Raw genomic sequence first — 24732 nt, 5'->3', positions numbered from 1 at the left:
TGGTAGATCACTGACTTAGCGCAGGATTGATATTTGTGAATCGAAAAGATTGATTCATGAGAGTGGATCGATATAATGAAAGTATCATAGAAACCTCCAGACGTTGCCCTGGCACCTCCTTTCGCAATAAAGTCCAACGACTTCGTGCAGCATTCGCAAGTGATGACCCAGAACTTTTGAAATCCACCATGATGGCCGCTGAAGGATAATGACATTCGATTGAAGGAGGTCCAGTAGCATACTTAGGCTTGTGATTTTGGGAAGAGAGAGGGTAGAAGGGGGGTTTGGTGAGAGTGGATAAATTGCAGTCGAATCGGTCTTGTCGAGAAGATATGCAAGTGATCAAGGTCCAACGCCCAAGCTACAGATTGACATCGCTTTCCCGGTCTCGGTAGGGCATTGGAGGACTGTGTTTGTGAATTGTGCGCTTGGACTCCTAGTTCTCCAAAAGCTTGATGTCGCAGCCCTCTCGAAGATTTTTCTTGAGCTCTGTCACGGCCTGGGAGATTTCTATTTCAAGGTGACTGTATCCCGTAGAACGACTAACCTTGCAATAGACCACCACAGCCTTCACGCCGCTGAGACATTTCATCCATACCGTTGATAAGAAACTGATATGTTCCAGATCCAACCAGAGACGTTCGGTAACTCGCTTCTGGATAGCGACTCGCTGCTTCAGCCACACGCGAAGAGTCATTACTGAATCAAAGGAGAACTGGTTCAAGGTGTACGGGTAGCTCCAGGTCTCATCATATATTTGGCGGCAAGTTCGCTGGACGTTTGTGATGTGTACGTCGGTGGCGTGAAATTGGCATCTAAAGCCTCCGCAGTCTGACTTTACAACTCGGCAGAAGCTCTCATGATTCTCCGGGTGCGCGTAAGCAGAGTTGAAGAGCTTGTCGGAGGCGCTCGAGCTGAGGGTTCTATAGTTCGTCGAGCTCGTGTTGGTGATGTGTATATGATTTCCACCGCAGGCATACTTCCAGATGATTCCACGAATCTCCGTTGGCAACCGCAGCAGTGGAGACTCGATTGAATTTTGCTTAGCACTAAAGAAATGGTCAGTTATTGGTAACGACCTCCGTGTATACGTAAATGGTGAGGGTTTGGGTTGAACAAATGATACATCTTCATGATTCTGGATCTTCATTGAATAAAAGTGGGAGATGATTTTGAGAGCGAGGCTAAATATGAAAACTGAGATTTAACTGACATGATCATTCGAGCGTCATCCTCAGGAGCATTGATATTGACGAGCTTGTTCCGATGAAGCTTCAAGGCGGGAAGACTTTCTTCTGGACCTTGTTCTTCCGCGCACTAACTGATGACTCGGGCTTCTGAGGTCTCTTCGTCCGTTTGGCAGCCGGTGGTTCGCGCTTCGTGGGCGCCATTGCTGGGTTCGCGGGCTGCTGTGAGGGCCTTCAGGGAGTCATACAGTACCGCAGGTGGTGCATGTACCGACTGAAACGTAGGCGGAGGTTGTGCGAGGAGGTTGGTGTCTACTCTAACTTCCTGGAGGCTGACTGGGGGTGAAGAAGGGTTTAAGAACCTTCCAGAAAAAGAAAAGTGGGTCCTTCGAGGAGGATTGATATGAAGTGAGGTGCTATCTGTGGACGCTGGTCTGCCACTGCTTGAAGTGTTCCGGTGAGGTATCAGCTCAGTCGACATGATACAATTCCATTCCTAAAGTTCCTAGAAGCAGCCCAAATAACAGCAGCTGAGTGTACATACTTACAGACTTACAATGATGCGCTATAGCCGTACTCCGCGTTCTCTTTCATCACTTTATGTAAGATTGACCGGGCAAGATCACCCACAAACCCATCTACCACTACCAAATCTGTAAATCTTCCTCGGCAAAGTCTTCTTCGAAACCTTTTCCGCATGCATCAATTTGTAATTGGGATCGTAAGAGGGAGGTCACAAGGAGGAGCTTGGCTGTCCATGGTAGCTTTGAGATCATTAGTGCGAGCTTCGGTGGTCCTAATGAATGGAAGAGCATACCATCTTGAGGTAGAGAACAAGACATTGAGAACATGATTCTAACATGAACTTTGCGAGAGAATGAGTTACATCAAGACCTTTCTAGCTCACAGTAATTGAGCTGCGTGCCTGCCCCAAATTGTACACCCTACCAATGACGACGTTGCAAGTGGTATAAGGTATAATGAAACCAGGATATCCAGAGCAAGGGCTCTCATGCCTTTGAGTTATCCGTGTATTGACAATGCAGGAAGATCCCATGCGGCCCAAAACACCAGGCGAATCATGCATGATGTTGGAAAGTCGATGTACTCCAGGAGACGCTGGTTGGTGGTTGGTTGAAGTAACAAACATATAAACCCTTGACTTGCAGGGATGCTTTAGTAAACTGGATGTATTCATCAAGCTTCAAGTCGTTTCGATGTCGGAATACGTCCCGACGTATTCGCGGGTGTAATAATCAAATCGCGTGGGATGAGAGAACAGCAGACCAAGTCATACCTTTGTAGACAAGCGACGAAGTAATGAAGTGGATTAAATTGGGATGGAATGAAACGAAAGATTGATGAAACTGAGCTGGAATAAATGAGATCCGACGTCGGGAGGAGTCTGCACTAGATACCACGCGATGGATACGACAGGTTTAGTGCCATTCTATCTGGAATACCATCACAGGCAAACAGGAGGGACCCACTGGCAGATGATAAATTACCGTAAGGTATTGCTCATTAGTGTGAAACTATTGCGACGAGACGAAAGCCCCTGGATCACAGGGTATAATCAACATGCATACATTACGGCCTCTGCCCAAAAGTAACATCCAACACATACCCTTCTATTAAAAGCACCGGCCCTCCACACAGTTTAAAGACCTTAAGCTCTAATAAGCAGACCTCGCAACACTCCCACTTTACACATTGAACATCCACCTCGGGTGCCTATCTCCACGATGTTTCTCGACATCATCATTCAAGAAACCCGCCGTATTCGGATTCTGCTCCAAATGCAAGTTTTTCGTCTTATTTTCCTTGTTCAGCACAATCCATAAAGTACCAACAACCACAATATTCAGGCACAGATACCCCAGCGCAAACGAGTGCCCTAGGAGGTACCGTGGCGCGGTATTGGGGCGGTAAAGCTGGGTGCCCAGCACAGCGCCGAGGTTGCCGATGGAAATCTGCATCGCGTTGGCGGTTGCGCGCTTGGTTTGGCCGGAGACGTTATTGGCGGGCCAAGAGAGGGAAAGCGCGACTGAAGGATAGATGCCCGCAGCCGCGAAGAAGACACCAGTGTAGGATACGCCGGGACGCTTCGTGGGGGAATCGTTGGTGATGAGGATGATGTAACCAATGATTGCAATTATGGACGAGGCAATGATCCAGGGGGCTCTGCGGCCGCTTCTTTCGGAGAGAACGGCCCATGCGATGGTGAGGATTGTGGCGAGAGCGTACGGAGGAATGGTCAGGAGCTGAGAGTTGGCGGCGGTGTAGCCCATACCTTTGATGATTGTGGGCTGGCAAGTTGGGTTAGTAGAGAGATAGAGGCTGGAATGGGATTGACTTACGAGGAAGAGAGATAGTGTGTAAAGGGGCAAGCTCAGCGTGTGGAAAGCTAGTCCATAAAGCCAGACCTTAACATCTTTCACCGCAAGCCACACTTCTGCCCAGCGGAACGTTTCATCTTCAGTAGCGTCGCTGTCCGCCTTCAGGCGGGAATGGATGAATTTTCTCTCATCATCAGATAGCCACTTGGTGGTTGACGGATAGTTCGTGATGAAGAAATAGGCACTGGCAGAAACAACAATTGTTAGAAGCCCTTCCTAGATGCTGTTAGTCTTTTGATGTCAATGACGAATGTACTGAGCCTACCAAGATGAAGATCCATCTCCAGCCTTTGTAACCGCCAACTCCTCCCATTTTAGAGATACCGTACGCAAGAATGCCTCCAAATGCACCAGCTAACGAGGCTGCACTAAAGAAAAGAGAGATACGGTACTGTCTTTCTTTGCGCTTGTACCACATGGAGAGATAGAATACGACGCCGGGAAAAAGACCACTCTCAGCCACACCGAGGCTTATGAAGTCAGCCATGGTTCAGCTCCAAAGGGGTTGGCACCTACAAGAAGCGGACTGCGAAGAAGCCAGATAAGTTCTGTGTGACACCCATCAGGGTTGCTACGATTCCCCAGACTAAAGTTAGGGTAGGAAGCCAGAACCTCGGCGTTGTGCGCTTGAGGACGATGTTGCAAGGTACCTGGAATGGTCAGTTGGGGACGTGAAATGACGAGGACATGGACAACATACCTCAAAGAGAACATAACCGATGAAGTACAGGGTGAGACCAGTGAGGTATTGGTTTCCAGCTTTGGAGATGTTAATCTTGACAAGAGGTGTTTGAATGACGTGAAAGCCTTACTCATGTCCAAATCTGTAGTCAAGCCTTCCAGACGTGCGTTTCCAACTATCCAAATGTCAGCATCGCAAGCGATATGGGCATGTACAACAACGCTTACCATTACTGCGGTCAAGGAAAGACAGCAAGTACAGTACTGACACTGCAGGAAGCAGTCTCGCATCGAGCTTCCTCAGAAGTGCCGTCTCGTTGACGGTAGAGCTATGCAGACCCTCAATCCCGTCGGAATCTGAGGCATCAGAGACGCCTGGCCTAGGCGTAGTGCCTTCTAGCTCGGCCTTTTCCGAGGCCATGGTTCGTGAGAGATGTCGGGAAAGTGTAGCCAGGATCTAGGCACACCCGTGCTACCTTATACATATACTAGTAAACTTGGAGAAGGAAGATGAATGATGATGCAATTAGCCAACGGAATGATAATCAGACATTGGCAGCAGATAGAGGGCGGCATTGGACTGGGGTCGCAGCCGTTGCACATCGGCATTTGAGTTGGTGATGCTGGCTTCATCGCGAATGCGGTGGGCCAGATGTCGTGATCGGAGATCTGCACCGACTTGCTGGTTCGGCGCAGAGGGGGAAAACAATGTCGGCTCTGATTCGCATTGTTCAGGTCGTAGCGTACCGATAATGTATCTCATTCGTCAGTCTCTTGTAATATTGGCATGCATCTTGAAAGCGAGATAGGCGTTCCGGGAAGGAGACATTCCTGCAATGCGGAGAGACAAGCTCCTTTTAGCTCAACGCCCGGTGGATACAAGAGCGCGAGGCGGCAGCTCCCCGAGGGCCTGGCCTGCCGATTCAGATGCATAGCGGCGATGGGGTGCGATGGACGAAGACGGTGAGGCTGGGCGTGGGATGAAGAGGCGTTGACTGCTTTGTCTGGCCTATCTCCATCATTACCAGGTGCTTCCCAAAAAGCCTCCACAGAAAAAGAATAGAAGAATCAACTAGGGCTTGCACTGTCAAGTGCTTGGCATCTTTCCAATGTTCTCCATTCAGGCCAAGAACAGAAAATCGAATTCTTCAATATTATCACGTGGCCTATCCCACGTAGAAATCTTATTATTACTCCGACCCATCCAGGCTTCCACATCACCTACTTCACAGCCATCCTGAGCGTTCATATACACGAACTGCGCTCAAAACCAAGACATCTCGTTCCATTTAGCCTGTGATGTTATGGGTTTCTGCATCGGAATAGCCCCCACGTTTCATATCGAAAGCTTCAGTCCCTTTCTCCCAAAGTCGCATGCCATGTCCTCTTTTCCTCTCCTTAACCGTTTAATGCATTCTTTTTTCAACCATAGACCCGTAATTACCGCTTTGTGAGCTAGGGAAAATGCGTGACAGGAGTTGCAAGACATTTGAAGCAAATCTTTCCGTTCCTAATCCAATCAGCCCCCCACCGCCACCCAGTCACTAAGACGTGCGTATTTCTGGTACACTTTAGGGCACTTTCTTGCGGCCTGGTTCGTACTCAAACTATACTAGTACGGGAACCCGCTCAATATTCCCATAAAGACAAATGAGCGCCTTCTTCCAGCTTTGATCTCCGGAAGTTTGTGTAGGTAGCAAGTGGACGCAGAATCCAGCGAAGGCCGAGAAATCCGAGGTGGACATGGGCATGCTTGCCGCAGCGTTCAGTGGTACCGGGGGGCAGGGCCCGCGTGGAGGTGAAGGTTGCGCTTCAATTCTCTTCTGCGATTCAGGTTGGCTGTCTTACAAACAGCAGGATTAGATGAAGAAGAGTGGGAAAAATGATGGGACTCGTGGACGGACTTAAGGGAAGCTGTAGTTCGACAGCTTGTCCAGCCCGTTGCCGTTCGCACCAAACGACAGTTCCGCCACCTTAACCCTCCCTGACGGACGAAAACTCGGTTACGCCCAGTATGGTTCGCTGACGGGTCGGGATATCCTGTCCCAACATGGGTTTCCGGGCTTTCGCATCGAAGTGCCACTTACCACGACCTGGGTCTGAAACCAGGCGTCAAGATTACTATTATAGATAGACCCGAGATAGGCTGGAGCTCGACACATCCGAATCGAACGCTCCTGATCCCCCCTATCCAGACCAGGGCGCGCGGCAGCAGACCAGCCTCAGACATGACGACGCATTTGCTCGTACCGTTACAGAATAGCTTTCAAGTTCCAGATGCTTCGCAAGATATTCTCAGTCTTTCGGAAGATCCAGGAAGTGGACCATACGCGCTTACTTGCGCAGCAGCATTACCACGCGAGAAACTCAAGTGTCTCCATCGCCTGCGGCATGGGATCGCCTGACATTAGCATGCTCAGGGCGGATCTGGTGCATTGGCTTGAATAGCCCTAGAGTATTCGCTGCGCACCCTACTCGCTCGGCTGGTGGTGGCGGCGACGAGAGCTGGGAGAGCGGCTGGATCTGAGCGACGGACAGCGGCTGGAGCTGGTTCTGCAACCTGGGTCTGTACTCCAGAAAGCGCATGAGAGGGATCGCGATATCATGATCGATACAGACTTTCTTCGGCTGTGTTTGCGAGGCGCGAGGGAATCGTTTACGCAGGGTATGGTATGATGGTAAGTTGATATGCGTGGATTCTGGGTTCCGGATAGAGGATACTCGTGAGGAGCTACCGGTGCAGCTGTGGTACGGGAAGTGTGATACTTTGTTCTGCTTGTTCATGGTGAGCAAACCGCTGCGCGGATGAGGGTGGAGAACGAGGCGCACGCGGGCATTGGGATACACTAGAAGAGAGAGATACTGGAAGCCCTGGTCGGCCGCGTGTGAGGACTGAACGAGGCCCTATATGAGACTAAAGGACTCTCATCTCGAGCCTAAGCGATTGGTTAGTCGGCGCTGCTTTCTGCTGTGTATCATACTCAGATACCTCATGAAGATTTCGTTAGCAACACCACGGAGAGGCATTTAGGATAACTCACCATGGTACCAACCGCATAGATACGAATTTTCCTTATTCTAGTCCTAGGGCTCGCACCATCCCGACAAACTCCCTGCCTGAATCAGGAAAAGTGCATACATGCTGCCGATCTAGATAGTTCAAGGACTAGGCCGGAGTAGCAGTCTGCCTTTGTCAAATCGGCCGCAAGACTGCAGTGCTGAGTTAGCTTAGATGTTGGTATAGTAGACGGGGAGGAGTACGCTGGGTCTGGGCAAGTGTGGAGGGAGCTTGGAGGAAGTGCTGTTGGGGTGGGGAGACGTTAATGAGAAGTCTGCTCGATATCGCGAGTTTGATTTGGAGGGGCGAGGCAGCTTCACGCTGCGATATCTGACTAGAAGGAGGTCACGAGTGTAGTAGTCAATAGAGTGCAAGTAATGAGTCTGAGTCGAGGGGTTCTCATTGATTCAGCTAATCAAGCTACAGTATCAAGTCCCTCCGAGGTTTCCGACCTCCCAAAACGCCGTGACCTCGATACAACGAAGCCAGCCCCATTCCATTCCGTTATACCCCAAGATCAACCGTGATGATTGCGCTGCAGCAACGATGTGCGTTGAGGAGCGGTGCCAGCGCCAGCCAAATGCAGAGATAGAAAGGGGAGATGGAGTAAAGAGAAAGCCAAAGAGTAAGAAAAACCGTGAAGATCGTTCCAAGCCTTGCGGGAGCGCAGACATGCGACGATTTTGTGATGAGTATGAGTAGTATGGGAAGAAGCTGTCATCTGAGATCGAGATCGAGATCGAGATCGCGCTTCTTGTTGATGTGGTGAGGTTGCTCTGCTCAAGCCTCTTCCTCAGTCTTAACCTCCTCACCGTTAGCCTCCTCGTTTTTGAGCGTCGTCGCCTCGGTATCGTTGGAGTCCTTGACAGCAGCGGCGACATCGATGCCCGGGAGCGCGCCTTTGGCAGCTACTAACATGTTAGCAGCTGTGCGAGCGAGTCTGAATTTGACGAGGTTCTCACCTGCGGCCTCAGCCTCCTTCTGCGCCTTGGTCTTGCGGCCTCGCTTCTTCGGGGTCTCGCCGTCCTCACCCTCGCCGGTGGTAGGAGACTTGCGCTTGCGCGATGCGGCGGGTTTCTTGGCCTTGGGGGTCTTGGGCTCGGGAGCAGCAGCGTCGTCGGAGGCAGCAGCAGGTTCCTCGGGAGCGCCAGCAGCCGCAGCGCCTTCCTCATCGCTGGCCTTGTTGGCAGCTTCATCGCTGGCCTTGATGGCAGCTTCGTCGCTAGCCTTGTTGGTCGCCTTGCCCCGAGGCTTGCGAACAGCGGGAGTCTTGGGAGCCTTCGGAGTCTTCACTGGAGTAGCGACATCGCCAGTGAACAGCTTGGTCTAAATAAGGTGAGTACAAAAGGTACAGGTCAATGTACTCGCGACGCTTGCCTTCAGTTTGGCCCAGGCGTTGGAGGCAGACTTCGGATTGGTCATGCCAGCGAACGCAGCCAGCTTGTCGTAGTCGATCTATAGGCAGATGGTTAGATCTTTGACGTTCTGGAGGGGGATGGTGAGCACATACCTCAGGAGGGCCTGACTTGAGCGACTGCATGGCCCATCCGAGCATGGCAAGCTCCCTCTCGGTGAAGATGGCTGAGGTTGGCGGGGTAGGAGTGGTGGCCTTGACGACAGCGTCTCCAGATTGGTCGGACATGATGACGGTTTAGATGGTAGTTGGTATGCGTACGATGGAGTGGGTGTAGATGGAAGAAGCTTGATGCGTGGAAAATTGGAGCTGATGGTGATGGTGGAGAAAGAAAGAATTCGAGATGATGGAAGAGAGGAAGATGAGGAATGAAGGACGGAGGGCGAGGGCTGGTTAAGTACTGGAAAAGTGCGAGCAGCACTAGCCGCTAGCCGGATGCGGGACTGCAGGTGCGAGAGTGGTGAAAAAAAGTGAAGTCCTCGTCCAGGTGAAGTGCTGCCTGGCATGATAACGATGCAGATAAGCGTCTCAGGCACGTCGTCTCCAGCTGGATGTGGAGCGCTTTGCAGTCTGGCATGACGTCAAGCTATGGTTCCATTTGGAGGTGGCTGGTAGTTGATTTGGAGCAGTCTCGGATCACGTGAAGCCTCGAGCTGGAGACGCTCGCACAGACACGATGTGTTGTACTATGTAGGTTCACAACTGCTATTCAAAGGTGCAGTGCTTGGCCATGGATCTGTATAAACCTTTTTGCGTGAACCACTGCCGTAAGTAAAGTCGCCAAACCACTCTGGACTGCAGCGACTAAGTGTGAACAGAGTAGATTTGAAACAGTGCTCTAGATGTACATCAGTACCTTGAGGAACGACAAGCAGTGACGGAAGAGTGTACGCACGCTCTTGATATTAAGCAGCATGCGAAGGAACACAGCAAAGCAGGGACTGATATGGGAATAGGGAATAGGGATTTGTAGAATGGAAGGATATCATATGAAAGCCTCGAGCGACGGATTCCACCTCCAATGTGTGTACACCCATCCACCACCACCGAGGCGGCCTGGCACAGTATCAAACCTATCATACTTCCTAGCTTTATATTTTCAGAAATCTCCATCAAAGGCCTTCAAGCAATGAGAAAAGACCGATATCAAACTCACAAAACACAAAAGTTGGAATACCAAACCTCAATTCCCATACTCAATCTAATTACCCCACGCTAAAAAATACGTAAATACAAGAAGTCGTTCCCCCAAGCCTCGCTCTCAACTCCCCAACCAATTCGCCCACTGGCACCCACAGCCCCCAGTCCCGCCATCAATTCCCCCAGGTCCCCCATCCTTCGTCGCCACAGGGACGTTATCAAACGGCCCATTAGCAGGGTTAACCGCAACACCGCCGAAGGCACGGTCCTCGAGCACGAAAGCTTGAGCGTTCTTCTCGATCTTGCCGTTCGTGTCCATGCCGTAGCAGTAGATCATCTTCTTTGATAGGGCGCCGCCATGCCGGTCTAGAGTCACGGTGACGGGGTATGGGAAAGAACCTGGGCGCTTGAGATCGGCCGCCGGGCTAACTGTTGAGGTTGGCGACGTGGCGGAGGCTGTGGAAGTTGTGGGTGTGCCTTGTAGAAGTGGCTTGGTAGTGCCAGAGTTTGTCCAGATCTGGACGAGGAAGCGGGTTTGCGCCCACGTGCAGCGCATAGTTGCGCTGTCGAAGGTCGAGCCGCCGTTTGTGTCGGCTGGGACGCCGCCGAAGGAGTTGTTTGTTGGTTGAATGGATTTCAGGAAGATGGAGCGGTCGAAGTAGTTGTAGAAGCCGTAGTGCTCTGTGGGTAGGCCACGGTCATAAAGCTGCAGGGGCTGCGAGCTAGGGAAAGGGAGGAGATTAGCTGCTGCCGCCGTTCCGTCGCTGTTGATGGAGGGGGGTGGGATTAGGTCGCTCAGATTGCCGAAATTGCCGCCTCCTCGTTTGGCAAGTCGTGCAGAGGACGACGCTGTGGTTGGATCAACAAACGAGATAAAAAATGGGGTTTGTTCGCCTTCGAATGGTATCTTGTTATCATCAGTCGTGTTTCCTAGGAACCTCTGATCGTCTAAAGAGGGAACTGCAGGCGACGCTGTAAGTTGGTCGCGAATCCTAAGAAGCCTTGATTTGATGAAAGCTCCAGCGGAAACGGGGTTGGAAACAGTACGAGGAGCAATTTGCGTTTTGGATTTGTCGGCAATTGTTCCATTATTAAACACGATGTTTAGTTTGAAGTTCGGCTGGTCCGGCTTATTGGGAGAAACAGATGCCTGTTCCTCCTTAGGCAAGGCGCAGCTCCATATGGTGGCGGGAGAAACGCATCCGCTTATTTCGTCAATGGCCTCTGGCTGTGCAATCGTCGACATTCCTGTAGGCATAGGTGGATAACCAGTCAAATTAAGCCACTGAGAGGCCGTTGGAATATCGTCCTTCTTGTGATGTTTCCTCGTTAACGTGACCGCAAGTGCGGTAATGATAGCCACAAGTGCGAGAAATATGATACAGCACCAGCTGAGCCAGCAGCAGCACCGCGATCTCTTACTCTTTTGTCGCTTCTTCTCACGTTTCTGCTCACGTCTTTGTTCACGTTCCTGTTTCTTGGAAACTCGTTGGGTATCGTCAGACGGTGACATCTGGGGCTGTGGACTCGACCAATGAGTCTCGTGCGCCATTGAAAACTTTGGAGTTGAGTTTTGAGCGGCCCTTTCACGGGACGGGGGCCCCTCAAACGATGCGGTCTGAAAGTGTGAATCCCTCGAATAAGTAGTCGTATGTGCCATTTGAGGCTGTGGAATTGATGTTTGCGGCACCGGCTCACGGGACTGGAGCCCGTCAAACGGTGCCATCTGCAGTGGTGGATTCGTCAAACGAGCAGGCCTGGGTGCCTCTGGAGAGCTTTGAGTAAACGGCTCGCGGGTTTGGACCACCTCAGACCGTGCCACCTGAGGCTGTGAAGTCGTCAGACGAGCAGTCTCGTGCATCTGGTTCGGAAGGTCGAGGCCGAGAAGCAGTGGAACTTCTCTGTCGTTTGGACTGAAAGCTTTTTCCGTTGCCGACCATATGTAGGTAGATGGTGTCGATGCGGAAACGGGGCTCGCTCCAAATCTCTGAGGCACCATAGGAACGTCTGGTGTGGTATCACCATTTCCAACAGTCCTTCTTGTCCATAGGGAGTTTGAGCGTGACAGCTCAAACGGTGTGGTGATGACATTCCACCATCCACGAGAGAGCCTTGGCGTTGGTGTTAATGCCGTATCGATGCTTAGATCGAGATGGCCTTTATTGTTTGTCTCTCGGGAAGAATGCGGTGTCGCATCTTCCTCGAAGAGCGTTCCTGTTGACGTGACCCTGGCTTTGCGTTTAGCATCCTCATCTTCCTCAAAGGCCGTGACTGCCGAGTCGATGGTGCTATCGCGGACATGATTCGATTTCTGACCAGTCTCAATTTCCTTATCTCGTACAGACTGGCCGGGGACCGCTGTATGCCCTGACCCGACAAGATGAGATGGTACCGCTGGTACAGGTGGAACGTATTGATTATTTGAGTAATCAGAAGGAAAAAAGGTAGCTTGGGAGTAAATGCTAGATGGTGGTCGGGGTCTGTAGTCTGGTTCACTATCCGGTAACCATACTGACTTCAGCGCTGCGGGTGTAATGATAATGTTGGGAGTGACTAGCGTCACATCGCTCTCTGAGCGCTGTCGATTTGTTCGATAGTCCTCATGTTCTGAGAGGCTCTCAGAAGGTATGGAGAGGCCGATGGTGATGGGCCGATCAGCGGGTGAAACCTCCATTGATGCAAATCGTCCTGGTCGTAATGTTCCCGCTGTCTGAGGGCTATAATATGCTCGTTCGTCCGCTGCATCGGACGGTTTAGCGAGTATTCCCTTTTGATAGGTTTCCTGAGTGGGCGTAACAATGGAGGGTGGCTCTTGATCCCGGGTTTGGGCTCGCATTGTTTTGTTTTTGAAGCCGAATCCGTTCCCATGGCGAGCTCTATTCGGTGAGTCTGTATTCTCGCCCTTGTCGCCCGTGATTCCCTTTGCGGACTTTCCGAACTGCCACCATGTACTCTTCTTGCCAGATTCATGTTCCTCTGAAAAGTCCGGAAGGTTGACAAATCCAACGATGCCACTCGATTTCAACATATCTGATGACTTCTGCGGGAAGAGTTGACGTGGTGCTTTGCCTTTGTGCTGCGAGACACTTGTGTCTACTGTGATTCCTGGCCTCGTAACCATTGTCTGCTTCGCTTTCCTCCTTGATTTAGTTCGTGACGTCTGAATCATCGAGGCTCGTGACTGTCGTTTCGCTGCCATGGCCTTCCTGGCGGCTACGCGCGAAGCATCTGCGTCCCATCTTGCTTGCTCATCAACATCATCCTGTAATAACCATGTCCCGTTTGTATCATGTGCCGGCTGCTGTCCATTCGCTTCTGGGTATGCGGGCGGCGGGTTTTGTGAAGATTGAAGATCGTCCATTAAGAAATCTGCCGCACTCGGAAACTTTGTTATGCGAGTCGTGGATCTCCGTAGTGGTTTCGGTGGTGATGAGGATTCGAATAAGGGTATGTTGTTCATGTCTTCGTGGTTATGCAATGCCTGCGGCGGCATGCCGACTGTGGTTCGAGTTGTTGCTGGAAGTAGCAAAGTCGCAGGTGGGTGTGAATGTAGGTTATGAGGTGGAAGGTCGGATCTCGAACTTGTCTAGGAAGACTTGCACATTGACATTTGGCGATTTCATGAGGAAGTCATTTTCATGCGGGGCGCGAGGTGAAGCTCAGTTGGGGCTGTCACGAGGATGAAACAAAGGCTGTCTGCGATGCTGGTCTATTGTTGGTGGAGGCCAGATGTGACCTGATTGGACGGAGGGGCTGTGTTTACAATGTAACAACGGGGCGAGAGAATAATAGAACAAAGAAGGCTTGAATAGAGGCTGCAGAGGAAGTGAAAGGCGGAGACGCAGAAGAAGTTGAGATGCAAAGACTTCGAGATGGCAAAGAGACGAAGCACCTCCAGCGTGTTGAAACACGCGACCCAAACCTCTTCCGACGGCGGCCAGGCAGGCCACGCCAACCATGCTATTTCTTGCATAGAGCCTCTATGGATCCTCCACGAATGCTCCAGCAGAGGTCGCGATTCGTCGGCGGCGCATACACGTAGGCTGCGAACGGCTGGCTGGGAGCGAAGGGCAGTGACTCACGCCAACGATTGGACCTCGTCGCGCTCTCACGGGCGCACGTCCGACTCTAGCGAGCGCCATGGGCAGGGTGTCGGAGGCTCGTAGGCGCCAGGTATTCGCTGAGGGGACACACAGGAATCAGAGCGGCGATGAAGCCGAGTCGCGTGAGAGAGGGCCGTCTGCTGGGTTTGCTGGCGGACTGGGAGAGTGGGCGAGCATCCGGCCAGTCGTGGGAGGGTACCTTTGTACCTGCAGCGTTAGGCGCCGTTAATCTCCTAAGGCGCCAAGGCACGCTTCGTTCCGCCCTTGGCAGCTAGAGGGAGCTAACGGGATTCCAGTCGTCGTAAAGGGGAGGGAGGGAGGGGTGGGGAGGGGGGGGGGGAGGGGGAGGGGGTGGGGGGAGTTGTGTACATATGAAGGCAGGCGGGAGGTGATCCGACGAGAGCACTTCTCTTGTCACTTCACGGATGTGCCGTCGGGGCTGGCTCTCTAATCATGCATGCTTACTGTGCGAAACAGGAGATTTTCGCAAGGTTCCGTCTTTATCATCGTGACTTGCATGGGTGGTGAGAAGCATATCTATTGAATTACTGAACTAGAAAAGCGCACATTACAGCTGAAAAGTACCACGATGAGGTCGTCGAGAGGTTGGAACACCCGTCTGAAGTTACATTTGACGCTGCAAACGTCTCTCGTAGTAAGCCAGGCATATCTTAAGACTCAGTGGTGCACAAGGGGTATTTTGGAGTTGGGGCTCCCCGGAGTCCTCAACACCATCCGGCGCGACAGCTGCATGTCTGTAGAGGAGGCGACCGGGCCAGGCCATTCGCCCAGACTCTCGTCATTCGCGGTTAAGCTTGTTTTCCGCCGCATGGCTCAAGCCCAAAGAGGGGGCGCATTGTCCGCTCACGGTGCTTGGCGGGCCGTGATAGGTGCTACTGCAGCGGGTTCCCTGGGGCGTGCAGGAGACGATAATCTCGGCGACATGGCGTTTTATATTACCTTCGGTAGTGGCCCAGCAGCAGCCGATCGGGGACGAGAGGAAGGCTGGTCCTGCCAGTTGAAGTCGGGATAGAGGCTCAGCAGGTGTTGTGGCCTGCTCTCTTGGGCATCGCGTCGCGAACGACAGGAGTTGGTCTTCAGCTGCCTCGCCCGTCAGCACAGCGCGTCTCCTGTTCCTGGCCAACAACCTGGAGAGGAACTCCACCAGAACTGCACCATCCGCTAGCGCAGCGCAAGTGGCGGTCGCCGGGGGCGTGCAATCGCGTGCCAAGGCCCACCAAATGACGGGTGCGATAGAGAGAGGGATGCTCCTGGCCCCTATGCAGATATCGATATGGGCCTGGCAAAAATCTGTCCTCATTTAATTGAAAACAGCGCCCAGCCGGCCTGCTCTTCTCAAGTCTCTGCCCCAGGACGACGCTGTCTCTGGCATCTGATGAACTCGTCCCCGTCCAAATATAACCCCCTCCCCTGCTCCAGCAATTCCTGCGGCCACTCACGCTGCCTGTCCAGCTGCATCCCACGCTCGTTACCAGCCTCACCTCCCTCCCAGGGAACACATAGACCCTTAGCGTACACGACCCCGGACGCTCGCCGAGATCGCCTTAACCCTCACAATCTGGTGCCATCTGGCTTTGCGCCCTTCTCTTGCGCCGCAAGCTCTTGGCTGCCTTGCTTGCCCAGTTTCACAGCGCCTCGGAGCCCGTCCTCCTTGCACCCTCTGCACCAGACTCCCTGCTTGGACAGCTTGGCTGCTGCCCAGTGACCTCAGGGCCGCAGGACGACGCACCGCGCAGACTCGAGCAGTCTGTCCTCTTCGTCGAATTCTCCCTCCGTCCCATACCTACCCTCATTGTGGCGACCTCACCCTCCCTCACCCCTTCCGTCGCCCATCGCCGGAGGCGCTCGTCTGCTGCGAGGGCTCCCCCGGCCTTGCATCTGCCGGAAAGCTCTACATCAAGGGACCGATTTGGGTCGACCTCTGGCAGCAGTGCCGTAGGCAGTGCTGCAGGAGACTACCGAGACCATCGAGACCACCTCGAAACAATCCCCGGCACGCCCGCCGACTTTACTGGAATGTCGTCGAGATCCCCATCGCCTCATCACGGTGGGGGATGGTCGAGTCCGGGGCTGATGACACCGCAAGGCACGAGTGGACGGTCGAGTCCGATGAGGGGATACGCGAATGGCGGAGCGCACGACGTTACATGGGCCGCTGCTCAGGCACGGAGCGCAGAAGTCAAGGGATACGGAGCCTTCGCGCCACGCAACAACAACTTCTTCAACAGACACCTGCGGACTTTATCGCAAAGTCTACCATCATTCGCGCCCTCATACGCTGAGAAAGACAAATTTGGCCGAGGCCGGTGGGCGAGATTCCAAAGGACACGGTTGGGACAAGGCTTGGCTAGGGTGGGAAGGAAAATGTGGCGCTGGAGAAAACCGCTTTTCGTGGTCGCCGCGTTGCTTCTATGCCTCCTGTTGTTTTATGTCACTCGTAGGTCTTTTATCCCCGCGTAAATTCGATTATCTAACAGTAACAGCGCTATATCGACTATGGCGCAGGACCTCATTTCTCGGCGGAGGCAGCAAATTTGTGATTATATTAGCAGCCAATCAAGGCGGGGGTGTCATGGAGTGGAAGGGCCCTCGTGAATGGGCAATTGAGAGAGACAGCGTGAAGAACAAGAAGAAGTACGCAAGGAATTGGGGCTACGAATTGGAGATTGTGGATATGAGCACCAAAAAGCGCTATGCGCACGAATGGCGAGAGAGCTGGGAAAAGGTGGACACGATTCGCAATACGATGCGCAAATACCCTCACGCAGAATGGTCAGTATTGACTACATTCCTTCTCACACCATTGCTAACAACTTGCAGGTTTTGGTGGTTAGATCTCAACACCTTCGTAATGGAACCATCTTACTCCCTCCAATCGCACATCTTCAACAATCTACAAAAGAATACCTATAGAGACATCAATGTTTTCAATCCCCTCAACATCAGTCACCCTCTTACAGGCGAACACCTCGATCCAGAAACTAGGTCGGCCGTCGGTGATGGAAAGCCAAGCTCTATCAACCTGATCGTGCCTCAAGACTGCAGTGGCTTCAACCTAGGATCCTTCTTCGTTCGCCGAAGCGTGTGGACCGACCGCCTTTTAGACATCTGGTGGGACCCCGTCGGGTACGAACAAAAACACATGGAATGGGAACACAAGGAGCAAGACTCGCTGGAGGCCATGTACCGGAACCAGCCTTGGGTGCGTCCCCACGTCGCCTTCATCAAGCAGCGGAAAGTCAACAGCTTCCCGCCCGGCGCCTGCGGCGAGCGAGGCGACGACCCAATGATCCACTACAAGGAGAAGGACCGAGATTTCCTCGTCAACATGGCCGGCTGCGAGTGGGGCCGCGACTGCTGGGGCGAGATGTACCACTACCGCCAGCTGAGCAACCGCCTCAACCGCAATCCGTGGGAGAAGTTCAAGGACGGCATCAGCGATGGCGTCAAGCACTTGCGCGAGGGCAAGAAAAAAGACAAGAAGGATGACAACAAGAAGCAATCATAATGTCCCTGTTACGGCGGACTAACGGCGTTTTTGAGACTCGAGTCCGGTTCATTAAACTTCGCTTTCATTTCGACCTCCCTCCTTTTATTCCCACCCGTGGCATCATAGGCACCATAGGGTCTGAGATTCCCATTTTAGACTGTTTTGTTTTGCTCGGCTGGGCTGCGTATGTACGAGCCGAAGCTTTTTTATCAAATTGGCTATGTACGATCAACCTCCACCATTCAACCTTTTCACAAGGTTCGTTCTTATCGAAACCCTGTATTACATTACAGGCCGACGCGCTTTTCTCTTCTCTTCTTCCCAGACCGATCGGCAAGCGCTGTTGATTTTCCTCTTTCTCTTCAAACCCCCTGTATCATATCCCCTTCATGTTACAACTTTCTGCATTTGGATCGGAGTGCTGTTTTTTGAGAACGTTCGGTTCCGGGCTGCTGGCTATATAAACTATGAATAGGCTACGGTACGGGTTTTTGGCGCGGCTGATCGCCGTTGGGCCGTATGATTGAAATGCTAGTCCTGTTGATTTTGAACTTGCTGAGCTGAGATGAGACTGTGCGTGAGGTGTATTGTATGTGTCTTTAGTGACAAATGGAGGGTATGACAAGGCGCTGTGAACGACGTGAGCGCAGCAGATGGATTTGAGTATATTAATTTGCGCATTGGACTCTCTCAGACTTATGTGAGTAGGCCACGTTATCTAATACTGACCTTTCGTAAAGGTCTCGCTGGAATCTCTGCTCTGCTGTAGGTCTATAGGCCTCTCGCCAGCACCAGACATAAGCTCTTCATCAACGGGCTCTTTTCCTCGCAGCCTTCAATTGCTACTTTATAGCCCTCGCGGATGATTCCGAGCGCGCGCCGATCACCCGCTCAAGGCGCTGTAGACGCTCCCACATTCACACATCCTCCCGCGAATACAAGTACATATCATAAGCTGCGCCGTTAGCGAGAAAAAAAAGCAGATGTCGCAGCAACCTGTCCCATCCACAGCACCCCATCCCTACCAAAAACGCAAGTCCAAACGCACCGCTCAATCCACCTCAATCCCCAAACTCGTCTTCTTCAAATTCAAATCATTCGTCAACGTTTCAATCTTGCTCACGATACGCTTCCTGAGCAGCGGATTCGTCTGCTTCTGCAGCTGTGCATTCGCGTCCGCGATCTCCTTCTCCAGATCCGCAATCTCCTCTTTCTGCTGGGCGAGCTCTTGCTGCGCTGCCAGGGTATCCGCGTCGATTTCCTCCTCCGACTCTTCTTCTTCCTCGTCGTCGTCGCCTTCGGAGTTGGTTTCGGCGACGGAGGGCGAGTTGGGGGTCTGGGTCTCCGTGGTCGGGACGGCGTCGGTGACGTCGGCGCCGAGAGCGTGCATCGCGACATCGTGGAAGGATGCGACTTGCGAGGATTCGGCGACGAGGCCTACGTGGGTTCCGTTTGCGCCTGCATCACCATATGCTTCTTCGCCAGGACCTGCACCTTCTGCGAGTTGCTCCTGGAGCATTTGGGCGAGCTCGTCGTTGTCTTCATCCTCCACGAAGCCCCTTTCTACAGGTTCGTCCGGCTCGTCGACGTCCATCTCCACCTCGTCGTCTTGCTCGTAGTATCCATCATCTTCCGAATCATCGTCGACGTCGTTGATATCCACCAAATTGTACTCCGACTTGCCACCCGACTCCATTGCCCTGCGGTCGAGTTCTAGCAGGCGCTCCACCTCAGCCTCTACCTCCTCGATCTTGCGGAAGTTCTCGCGCTTCCTGAAGCGCCGCTTGCGCACCCAGTGCATCGGGGGTGTCAGCCCATGGGCATACTGGTGGAGTTCCGGGTCGACTTCTTGAGGGAGCATGAAGGCTTTGGCTTCTTCGTCTGTCTTGCACGGCCCGAGCACAAGCAGCATCTGGCAAATGTCGGCGCTCTTCACCCAATCTCGCTTGTTCCAACTCTTCATGGACTCCACAATGCAAGGGAGGTCGACCATCGCCGCCGCGTACCGTGTGCCGTTGACCACGACGATAGAGCGGCGTGCCTCTTTATCGAAGAATCGGAAGTATACTGAAAATCCGCCATCGCTCGACGGCTTGCCAATCTTCTTCTCTTCGATAGCTTTATGTAGGGCGTCACAGTCTGGACCTGGTTGCATACGAAGCACAAACTGGGAGTGGATCGTCGGGTCGATCTCAGCGTCCTCGCACTCGCTGTCATAGCCCACACCCAGCGGTCGCGGCGGCGGCTTGCCTTGGTACTTAAGCTTGAACACCGGCGCAGCGCTTCCAGGCGTGCGGGCGGTGAGCTTCAGCTTCGGTATCATTCTCTGGCCTTGGGTCGGCGGTATTATAGAAAGAGGGTGCCCAGGGCCTTTGGTTTTCCGCTTCGCTGGGGGTGACGCCTCCTCGTCGTCCTCGTCTCTTGCCCTTTTCTTGTTCTTGGAGGAGCCCTTTGGTGCTGCGACGATGGGGTTTCCGTCCGCGTCGAATTTGGGCTTCTTATTGTACTTGCGCTTCTGGCGGACGGGCGCTGAGAGGTCGGGAGGGTGCTCGTTGGCCGGAGTGGGTGGCAGGGAGGAGCCCATCTTGAGCTTTATTTTGGGAGGCCCGGATGGTGTATGTAGTGAGTTGCTAGAGCCGTCCGCAGGCGTCGACGTCTTGAGCTTTAACTTGAGCGGCATCTTGGTGGTTCACCTATTCAAAGGTTCACTAGGTCGCCGGCGTGGCGCCGTGGTATCAGACGAGTTAGGTTCAGTCGCGAAGATGCAGTGCGAGTAGCGGTAAGGTCTTATATAGAGGCGTTCACGATATAACGTGTACTCAGGAATGTGAGGGAGTGAGGTGACGTGCAGCAAGGGCGCGAGATGGCCGATGCTGAGTCATCCGGGCGGTGAGTCACGTGCGTGAACCTCAGATGAATTGAGCTCCACTCCCGAAACCTTCTTTCCCCCCGCTCTACCGGTCATGTCAAGCTGCTGTCGATTTCACTCTCCGCCGTGACCCGAGAGGAGACTCACTCCGACTCGAGAATGTCCTCCAACACACTGCACAACTCGCTGCTGCGGCCGGCGATCCTCCACATCCTCCGCGCTGCTGGTTTCCACGCCGCGAAGCCCTCCGTCCTCGATACTCTCACCGATATCACAACACGATATATCCTCCTCCTCGCGTCCAGAACCGCCGAGAATGCCGTCGCCAACCACAACACCCCGGAGCCTGATATCACGGATGTGCGTATGGCCCTCCAAGATTGCGGTCTACTGGTGCCGTCCTTGACTCCGGGAGAAGAGGCGTGGAAGGAGATGCTGCGCAAGCCCTTAGCAGAATACCCAGAGAGGAACGGGCTTCGGGAGAAGGAGCGGATCAAGCGCGATGAGGAAGACACTCAGGATGTCAAGGCGTTCCTGGACTGGATCGAGGGCGAGCAGAACCGGGAAATTCAGAGGATTGCGGGACTGGGCGCGCCGCCTCCTGCTGCTATAACGACAACTGCGGACCTGGATTCTAAGGAGATGGAGGATTATCTGACATGTACGCGCATCCTCATGTTATGCTATTAAGGTAGAGAAATCTGTGGCTAACGGTTCATAGCACTCATGAAGAAGCACAGCAAGACCGGCGTGGAATCGCGCTACCAAGGAACTGTCCTCGGCCAGCCGTCGGAACTAAAGCCAGTCAAGATCGAGGGAGGCCCTGTCGAGAGCATTGAGGAGTGGAGGCTGCGTACGCAGCAGCGAGCCGCAAAACCGGACTTAAGTAACGATATGAAGGGCAAAGCAGTCGATTCTGTCGAGACAAACGGACATCTAATGGAGGAATGAAGGCGTTGGTAACTTAGCTTCGCCAGCCCGGCACAGCCTAACACTTTTTCGATTTTCACGATAACCCTTTTTTCCACGGCGGAATAAGTCAGTGAACCACACATCATAGCGACGGAGTTTGGCGTTGGATACCTTCTTCATTATCATGCCGGAGGCGTTTGTTTGGATCATTTGGCGTCGTTGTGTTGGCAGCGAAACTTCAGCATAGCAAAAGGTCGTGGGTATATCAGTACCATGGGATGAGACGGGCGTTCAATCGAGGCACAGACAGAATGCCAATACAGATTCAAGATCCCAACCTAGAGAAGCTTATGGAGGTGTTGGTACTGTACTACTAATACACAAGGTCAAGTCGAAGTCTGAGTGCCATTTTCCGTGTAGTCAAATTCATTCTTCCAGAAGAGAAAAGGCCGACTCTTAGATTGAAGTTCTCACATATCCAACCTAGTCCACAGTGCTGGCAGGACCACCAGACTGACCCAGGATACCGCCCACATCAATCCCCTTCGCCCTATCCTCCTTGATCTCCCCACGAAGCGGTGCTTGCTCAGCCTTCTTCCTACAATTCCAGTTCATTAGTCCTCAACCCCAAAAGAACTCGTTCATATCAATTCCACTCACCTATCCAAATCCGAAGCAAGGTCTTCCTGCTCTCCACTCCTCCCCTGGAACGTAGAATTCCCAGCCACAGCATCCCTGATCCTCCCTTCGCCCGGCACAGCCATCTGCTCGGCATCCAGCTCATTGTGCCTCCCCACTTGCTCCTCCGTCTTCCCTACTTCTCCGTCTCCACCACCACGCACCCCGCGACCGAGCGACGAGAACGTCCCTTCCTCCTGCGAGTGGCCCTGCGACCGCACATGCTCAACGTCATCAGAGCCCGGGTTCGAGCGCGCATTCTGCGCCGCCTGCCGTTTCTCGACTGGGTCTTTGCCTGCAGGGTTGCCGGGTGTGGTGTACGCTTCGTTTGAAGTAGGTTGGGACGAGCCTTGGGGATCGAGGTCGGACATGGCTGAAGCGTTTTCTGGGAGGAAAGTTGGATGTGGGGTTGTGGGGGGGTGCAATTGAGTTACTTGCTGGGAGAAACGCTGTGGGAAAGTTTGGGGGGGGGGGGGGGAGGATGCAATTGCGGTGCGGGATGGGATTCTTTTAGAGGCGACTCGCGATTCCTATGACGTGTGTGGGGCTGGGATTTGTGCCAAGAGAATTGGTGGAGGACCCCTCAACACCGTGACACAACCGATTCAGAGGGATAGTAGCTTCGAGACCGCCTATAGTGTCGAATAAATTCCAGAATGGGAAGGGGTCTTCAGGATTCTTGATCTAAATGTCTACAGTTTGGAAAGCAAACGTCTGTTCATGTGTGAAGCACATATTGAGTTAAGTGAACTACGGCGCTGGGCAGATATGTACTACATATAGGGACCTTCTGGGGGCACACAGTCTAAGAGCTACCAGTCAAAGTTCTAGACGCCATAAATTAGGCTGATGTTCGTAGGTCGAGTACTTTCTATATCGGGTAATGTGTAATACAGCACTGGGTGTATATATAGACTTCTACAGAACCTCTTAGAGGTGGTATATTTTAGAGATGGAGTACCAAAGTTCGGAAAACGTGAATTGGAGCTATGCTCTTCTTATTATAATATATAATTACTTTGAGTGTGGAGACAAATTTGTTAAAGGCACCCGCATGACGTCCAAATGACCCCGCGGCTCACCAGTCCCAAACCATGACAGCTGCAATGATCATTCAAAAAGATCTACAGTCCCAAAACACAGCCAAAAACTTCTAATTCCTTTTCCTCTCCCGTCCTAATTTGTTCCAGTACTCTCCAAAGTCTTCATCATGGCGAACGCTACAAGAAAAGAGCTGATTGGCAAGGTATACAAGATGATACCACCAATGCTCGAGAGCTTTCACAAAGGCAACTACCCTATCTCTTCGTCCCAAAGCTATCAACTCCTCATACTAACTTCTCCCCAGGTCAATTAGGCCGCGTAGCAGTTATAGGCGGCAGCGAAGACTACACCGGCGCGCCCTACTTCTCCGCCATGGCTTCCGCAAAGCTAGGTTGCGACATGGTACCTCCCCCTCTTCCCTTCCCCCTCTTCCCTTCTAAAACATAACCCTTCTAACTCTCTCCCCCAGAGCCACGTAATCTGCGAGCCCGGCGCCGGCGCCGTCATAAAATCCTACTCCCCAAACCTCATGGTGCACCCCTACATGCGGCAATCCAAGAACCTCGCCGCCTCCGAGTCCCTCGACACCGTCGCCTCCGAAGTCATCGCCATGCTGTCCCGGCTGCACGTAATCGTCATCGGCCCCGGCCTCGGGCGCGACAAACTCATGCAAGACACGTGCGCGCGCGTGATCGCCGAAGCGCGTAAGCAGGGCATCCCGTTCGTGCTGGACGCGGACGGGCTGTTCCTAGCGCAGACGCGGCCGGAGCTGGTCGACGGCTGCAAGGAGTGCATCCTGACGCCGAACGTGGTCGAGTTCGGGCGGCTGGCCAAGGCGAAGGGGGTGGATGTGGCGGAGGGGAAGCCGGAGGAGCTGTGCGCGAAGCTGGCGAAGGCGTTTGGAGGCGTTACGATTATCCAGAAGGGGGCGAAGGATTATATTAGCAATGGGACGACGACGCTGGTGTCGGAGGGGGAGGGCGGGCTGAAGAGGAGTGGCGGGCAGGGGGATACGCTGACGGGGAGTCTGGCGACGCTGTTGGCGTATCGGAAGGCGTATTTGGATAGGATCTGGGAGCATGAAGGGGATTTGGGGAGGGAGGAGACGCTGGCGTTGGCGGCGTTTGGGGGCAGTGCGCTTACGAGGGAGTGTTCGAGGTTGGCGTTCAAGGAGAAGGGGAGGAGTTTACAGGCGGCGGATCTGACGGAGCATGTGCATCAGGCGTTCCTGAATGTTATTGGGGAGAAGGAGAGTAAGCTGTGAGGATGGTATACCTTACTGTGTAATATAGCAACATTCTGAAGCACCCCATATGGTGGCTTCAGCTAAAAACTGTTTACTCAATTCACAACCTGCAAACCGTTACATCGGGAGTTCTTCATCTTATATCCCTCAGGCGGCCTCCAATATCTTGCCCATAGCCATAACGCGAAGCTATCACATGTTTCGATCTGCAGCTCTAGCGCTTTCGCCCACTTCGAAGCCCTCATGTTCAGTTCACGACCTCCTAAATGTGACAGCCACAGTCTAAAATTCTACCTAGTAGTCTACACGCCCAGCGCGGTCCCATTATACGAAGTAATATGTAGCTGTATCACCTTAGCTACTTCGTGACTCTCATATTCTGGCTAAGGTCCTCACTAAGCCATGTGCAAGTTCTAATAAGCGTCGATGCTTTACTAAAATCTATCCAAAGACTCAACACTTCATAACTCTCCAATGTGGACGGACTTGC

General features: G+C 52.9%; 11 protein-coding genes across 11 annotated transcripts; 4 read left to right on the top strand and 7 right to left on the bottom strand.

Annotated features, from left to right (window-relative positions):
• Positions 1 to 837: 837 nt before the first annotated feature.
• On the bottom strand, positions 838 to 1668 carry BDZ99DRAFT_479285 (uncharacterized protein; the record flags this gene model as incomplete). The annotated part of the gene is made up of 2 exons (XM_033722227.1): positions 838 to 1049; positions 1323 to 1668. The coding sequence occupies 2 exons, from the start codon at positions 1666 to 1668 to the stop codon at positions 838 to 840; spliced, it is 558 nt and encodes a 185-aa protein (XP_033573874.1).
• Positions 1669 to 2678: 1010 nt separating this feature from the next.
• BDZ99DRAFT_510542 (MFS transporter) lies at positions 2679 to 4688 on the bottom strand (the record flags this gene model as incomplete). The annotated part of the gene is made up of 7 exons (XM_033724477.1): positions 2679 to 3496; positions 3548 to 3802; positions 3852 to 4056; positions 4103 to 4236; positions 4287 to 4345; positions 4399 to 4443; positions 4496 to 4688. 7 exons carry the CDS (start codon positions 4686 to 4688, stop codon positions 2894 to 2896), a joined length of 1494 nt encoding a protein of 497 aa, XP_033573873.1. The 3' UTR covers positions 2679 to 2893.
• Positions 4689 to 7733: 3045 nt separating this feature from the next.
• On the bottom strand, positions 7734 to 8967 carry BDZ99DRAFT_500944 (uncharacterized protein). The gene is made up of 3 exons (XM_033723768.1): positions 8836 to 8967; positions 8288 to 8651; positions 7734 to 8233 (listed from the first exon to the last, which is right to left on the bottom strand). The coding sequence occupies exons 2-3, from the start codon at positions 8519 to 8521 to the stop codon at positions 7754 to 7756; spliced, it is 714 nt and encodes a 237-aa protein (XP_033573872.1). The 5' UTR covers positions 8522 to 8651; positions 8836 to 8967; the 3' UTR covers positions 7734 to 7753.
• Positions 8968 to 10000: 1033 nt separating this feature from the next.
• Positions 10001 to 13240, bottom strand: BDZ99DRAFT_393270 (uncharacterized protein; the record flags this gene model as incomplete). The annotated part of the gene is made up of 4 exons (XM_033715838.1): positions 10001 to 12213; positions 12376 to 12596; positions 12677 to 12835; positions 12918 to 13240. The coding sequence occupies 4 exons, from the start codon at positions 13238 to 13240 to the stop codon at positions 10001 to 10003; spliced, it is 2916 nt and encodes a 971-aa protein (XP_033573871.1).
• Positions 13241 to 13455: 215 nt separating this feature from the next.
• On the bottom strand, positions 13456 to 13929 carry BDZ99DRAFT_87934 (uncharacterized protein). The gene has a single exon (XM_033728990.1). The coding sequence runs from the start codon at positions 13836 to 13838 to the stop codon at positions 13539 to 13541; it is 300 nt and encodes a 99-aa protein (XP_033573870.1). The 5' UTR covers positions 13839 to 13929; the 3' UTR covers positions 13456 to 13538.
• Positions 13930 to 14505: 576 nt separating this feature from the next.
• On the top strand, positions 14506 to 15261 carry BDZ99DRAFT_87923 (uncharacterized protein). Its single transcript, XM_033728989.1, has one exon. It carries the CDS (start codon positions 14572 to 14574, stop codon positions 15013 to 15015), a length of 444 nt encoding a protein of 147 aa, XP_033573869.1. The 5' UTR covers positions 14506 to 14571; the 3' UTR covers positions 15016 to 15261.
• A 758-nt stretch (positions 15262 to 16019) lies between these two features.
• Positions 16020 to 17511, top strand: BDZ99DRAFT_393124 (uncharacterized protein; the record flags this gene model as incomplete). The annotated part of the gene is made up of 3 exons (XM_033715829.1): positions 16020 to 16440; positions 16487 to 16775; positions 16824 to 17511. 3 exons carry the CDS (start codon positions 16020 to 16022, stop codon positions 17509 to 17511), a joined length of 1398 nt encoding a protein of 465 aa, XP_033573868.1.
• A 629-nt stretch (positions 17512 to 18140) lies between these two features.
• BDZ99DRAFT_465658 (uncharacterized protein) lies at positions 18141 to 20304 on the bottom strand. Its single transcript, XM_033720600.1, has one exon. The coding sequence runs from the start codon at positions 20171 to 20173 to the stop codon at positions 18545 to 18547; it is 1629 nt and encodes a 542-aa protein (XP_033573867.1). The 5' UTR covers positions 20174 to 20304; the 3' UTR covers positions 18141 to 18544.
• Positions 20305 to 20521: 217 nt separating this feature from the next.
• BDZ99DRAFT_500940 (uncharacterized protein) lies at positions 20522 to 21313 on the top strand (the record flags this gene model as incomplete). The annotated part of the gene is made up of 2 exons (XM_033723767.1): positions 20522 to 21023; positions 21084 to 21313. 2 exons carry the CDS (start codon positions 20522 to 20524, stop codon positions 21311 to 21313), a joined length of 732 nt encoding a protein of 243 aa, XP_033573866.1.
• Positions 21314 to 21558: 245 nt separating this feature from the next.
• Positions 21559 to 22419, bottom strand: BDZ99DRAFT_465657 (uncharacterized protein). The gene is made up of 2 exons (XM_033720599.1): positions 21935 to 22419; positions 21559 to 21872 (listed from the first exon to the last, which is right to left on the bottom strand). Exons 1-2 carry the CDS (start codon positions 22321 to 22323, stop codon positions 21758 to 21760), a joined length of 504 nt encoding a protein of 167 aa, XP_033573865.1. The 5' UTR covers positions 22324 to 22419; the 3' UTR covers positions 21559 to 21757.
• Positions 22420 to 23048: 629 nt separating this feature from the next.
• BDZ99DRAFT_465656 (YjeF domain-containing protein) lies at positions 23049 to 24363 on the top strand. The gene is made up of 3 exons (XM_033720598.1): positions 23049 to 23241; positions 23301 to 23398; positions 23466 to 24363. The coding sequence occupies exons 1-3, from the start codon at positions 23163 to 23165 to the stop codon at positions 24258 to 24260; spliced, it is 972 nt and encodes a 323-aa protein (XP_033573864.1). The 5' UTR covers positions 23049 to 23162; the 3' UTR covers positions 24261 to 24363.
• Positions 24364 to 24732: the final 369 nt, after the last annotated feature.

This window comes from Mytilinidion resinicola, assembly GCF_010093595.1.
Source record: "Mytilinidion resinicola strain CBS 304.34 unplaced genomic scaffold BDZ99scaffold_15, whole genome shotgun sequence".
Classification (NCBI taxonomy): domain Eukaryota; kingdom Fungi; phylum Ascomycota; class Dothideomycetes; order Mytilinidiales; family Mytilinidiaceae; genus Mytilinidion; species Mytilinidion resinicola.
The sequence above is the reverse complement of the archived record's forward strand: the minus strand, read 5'-3'. Positions and strand labels throughout refer to the sequence as shown.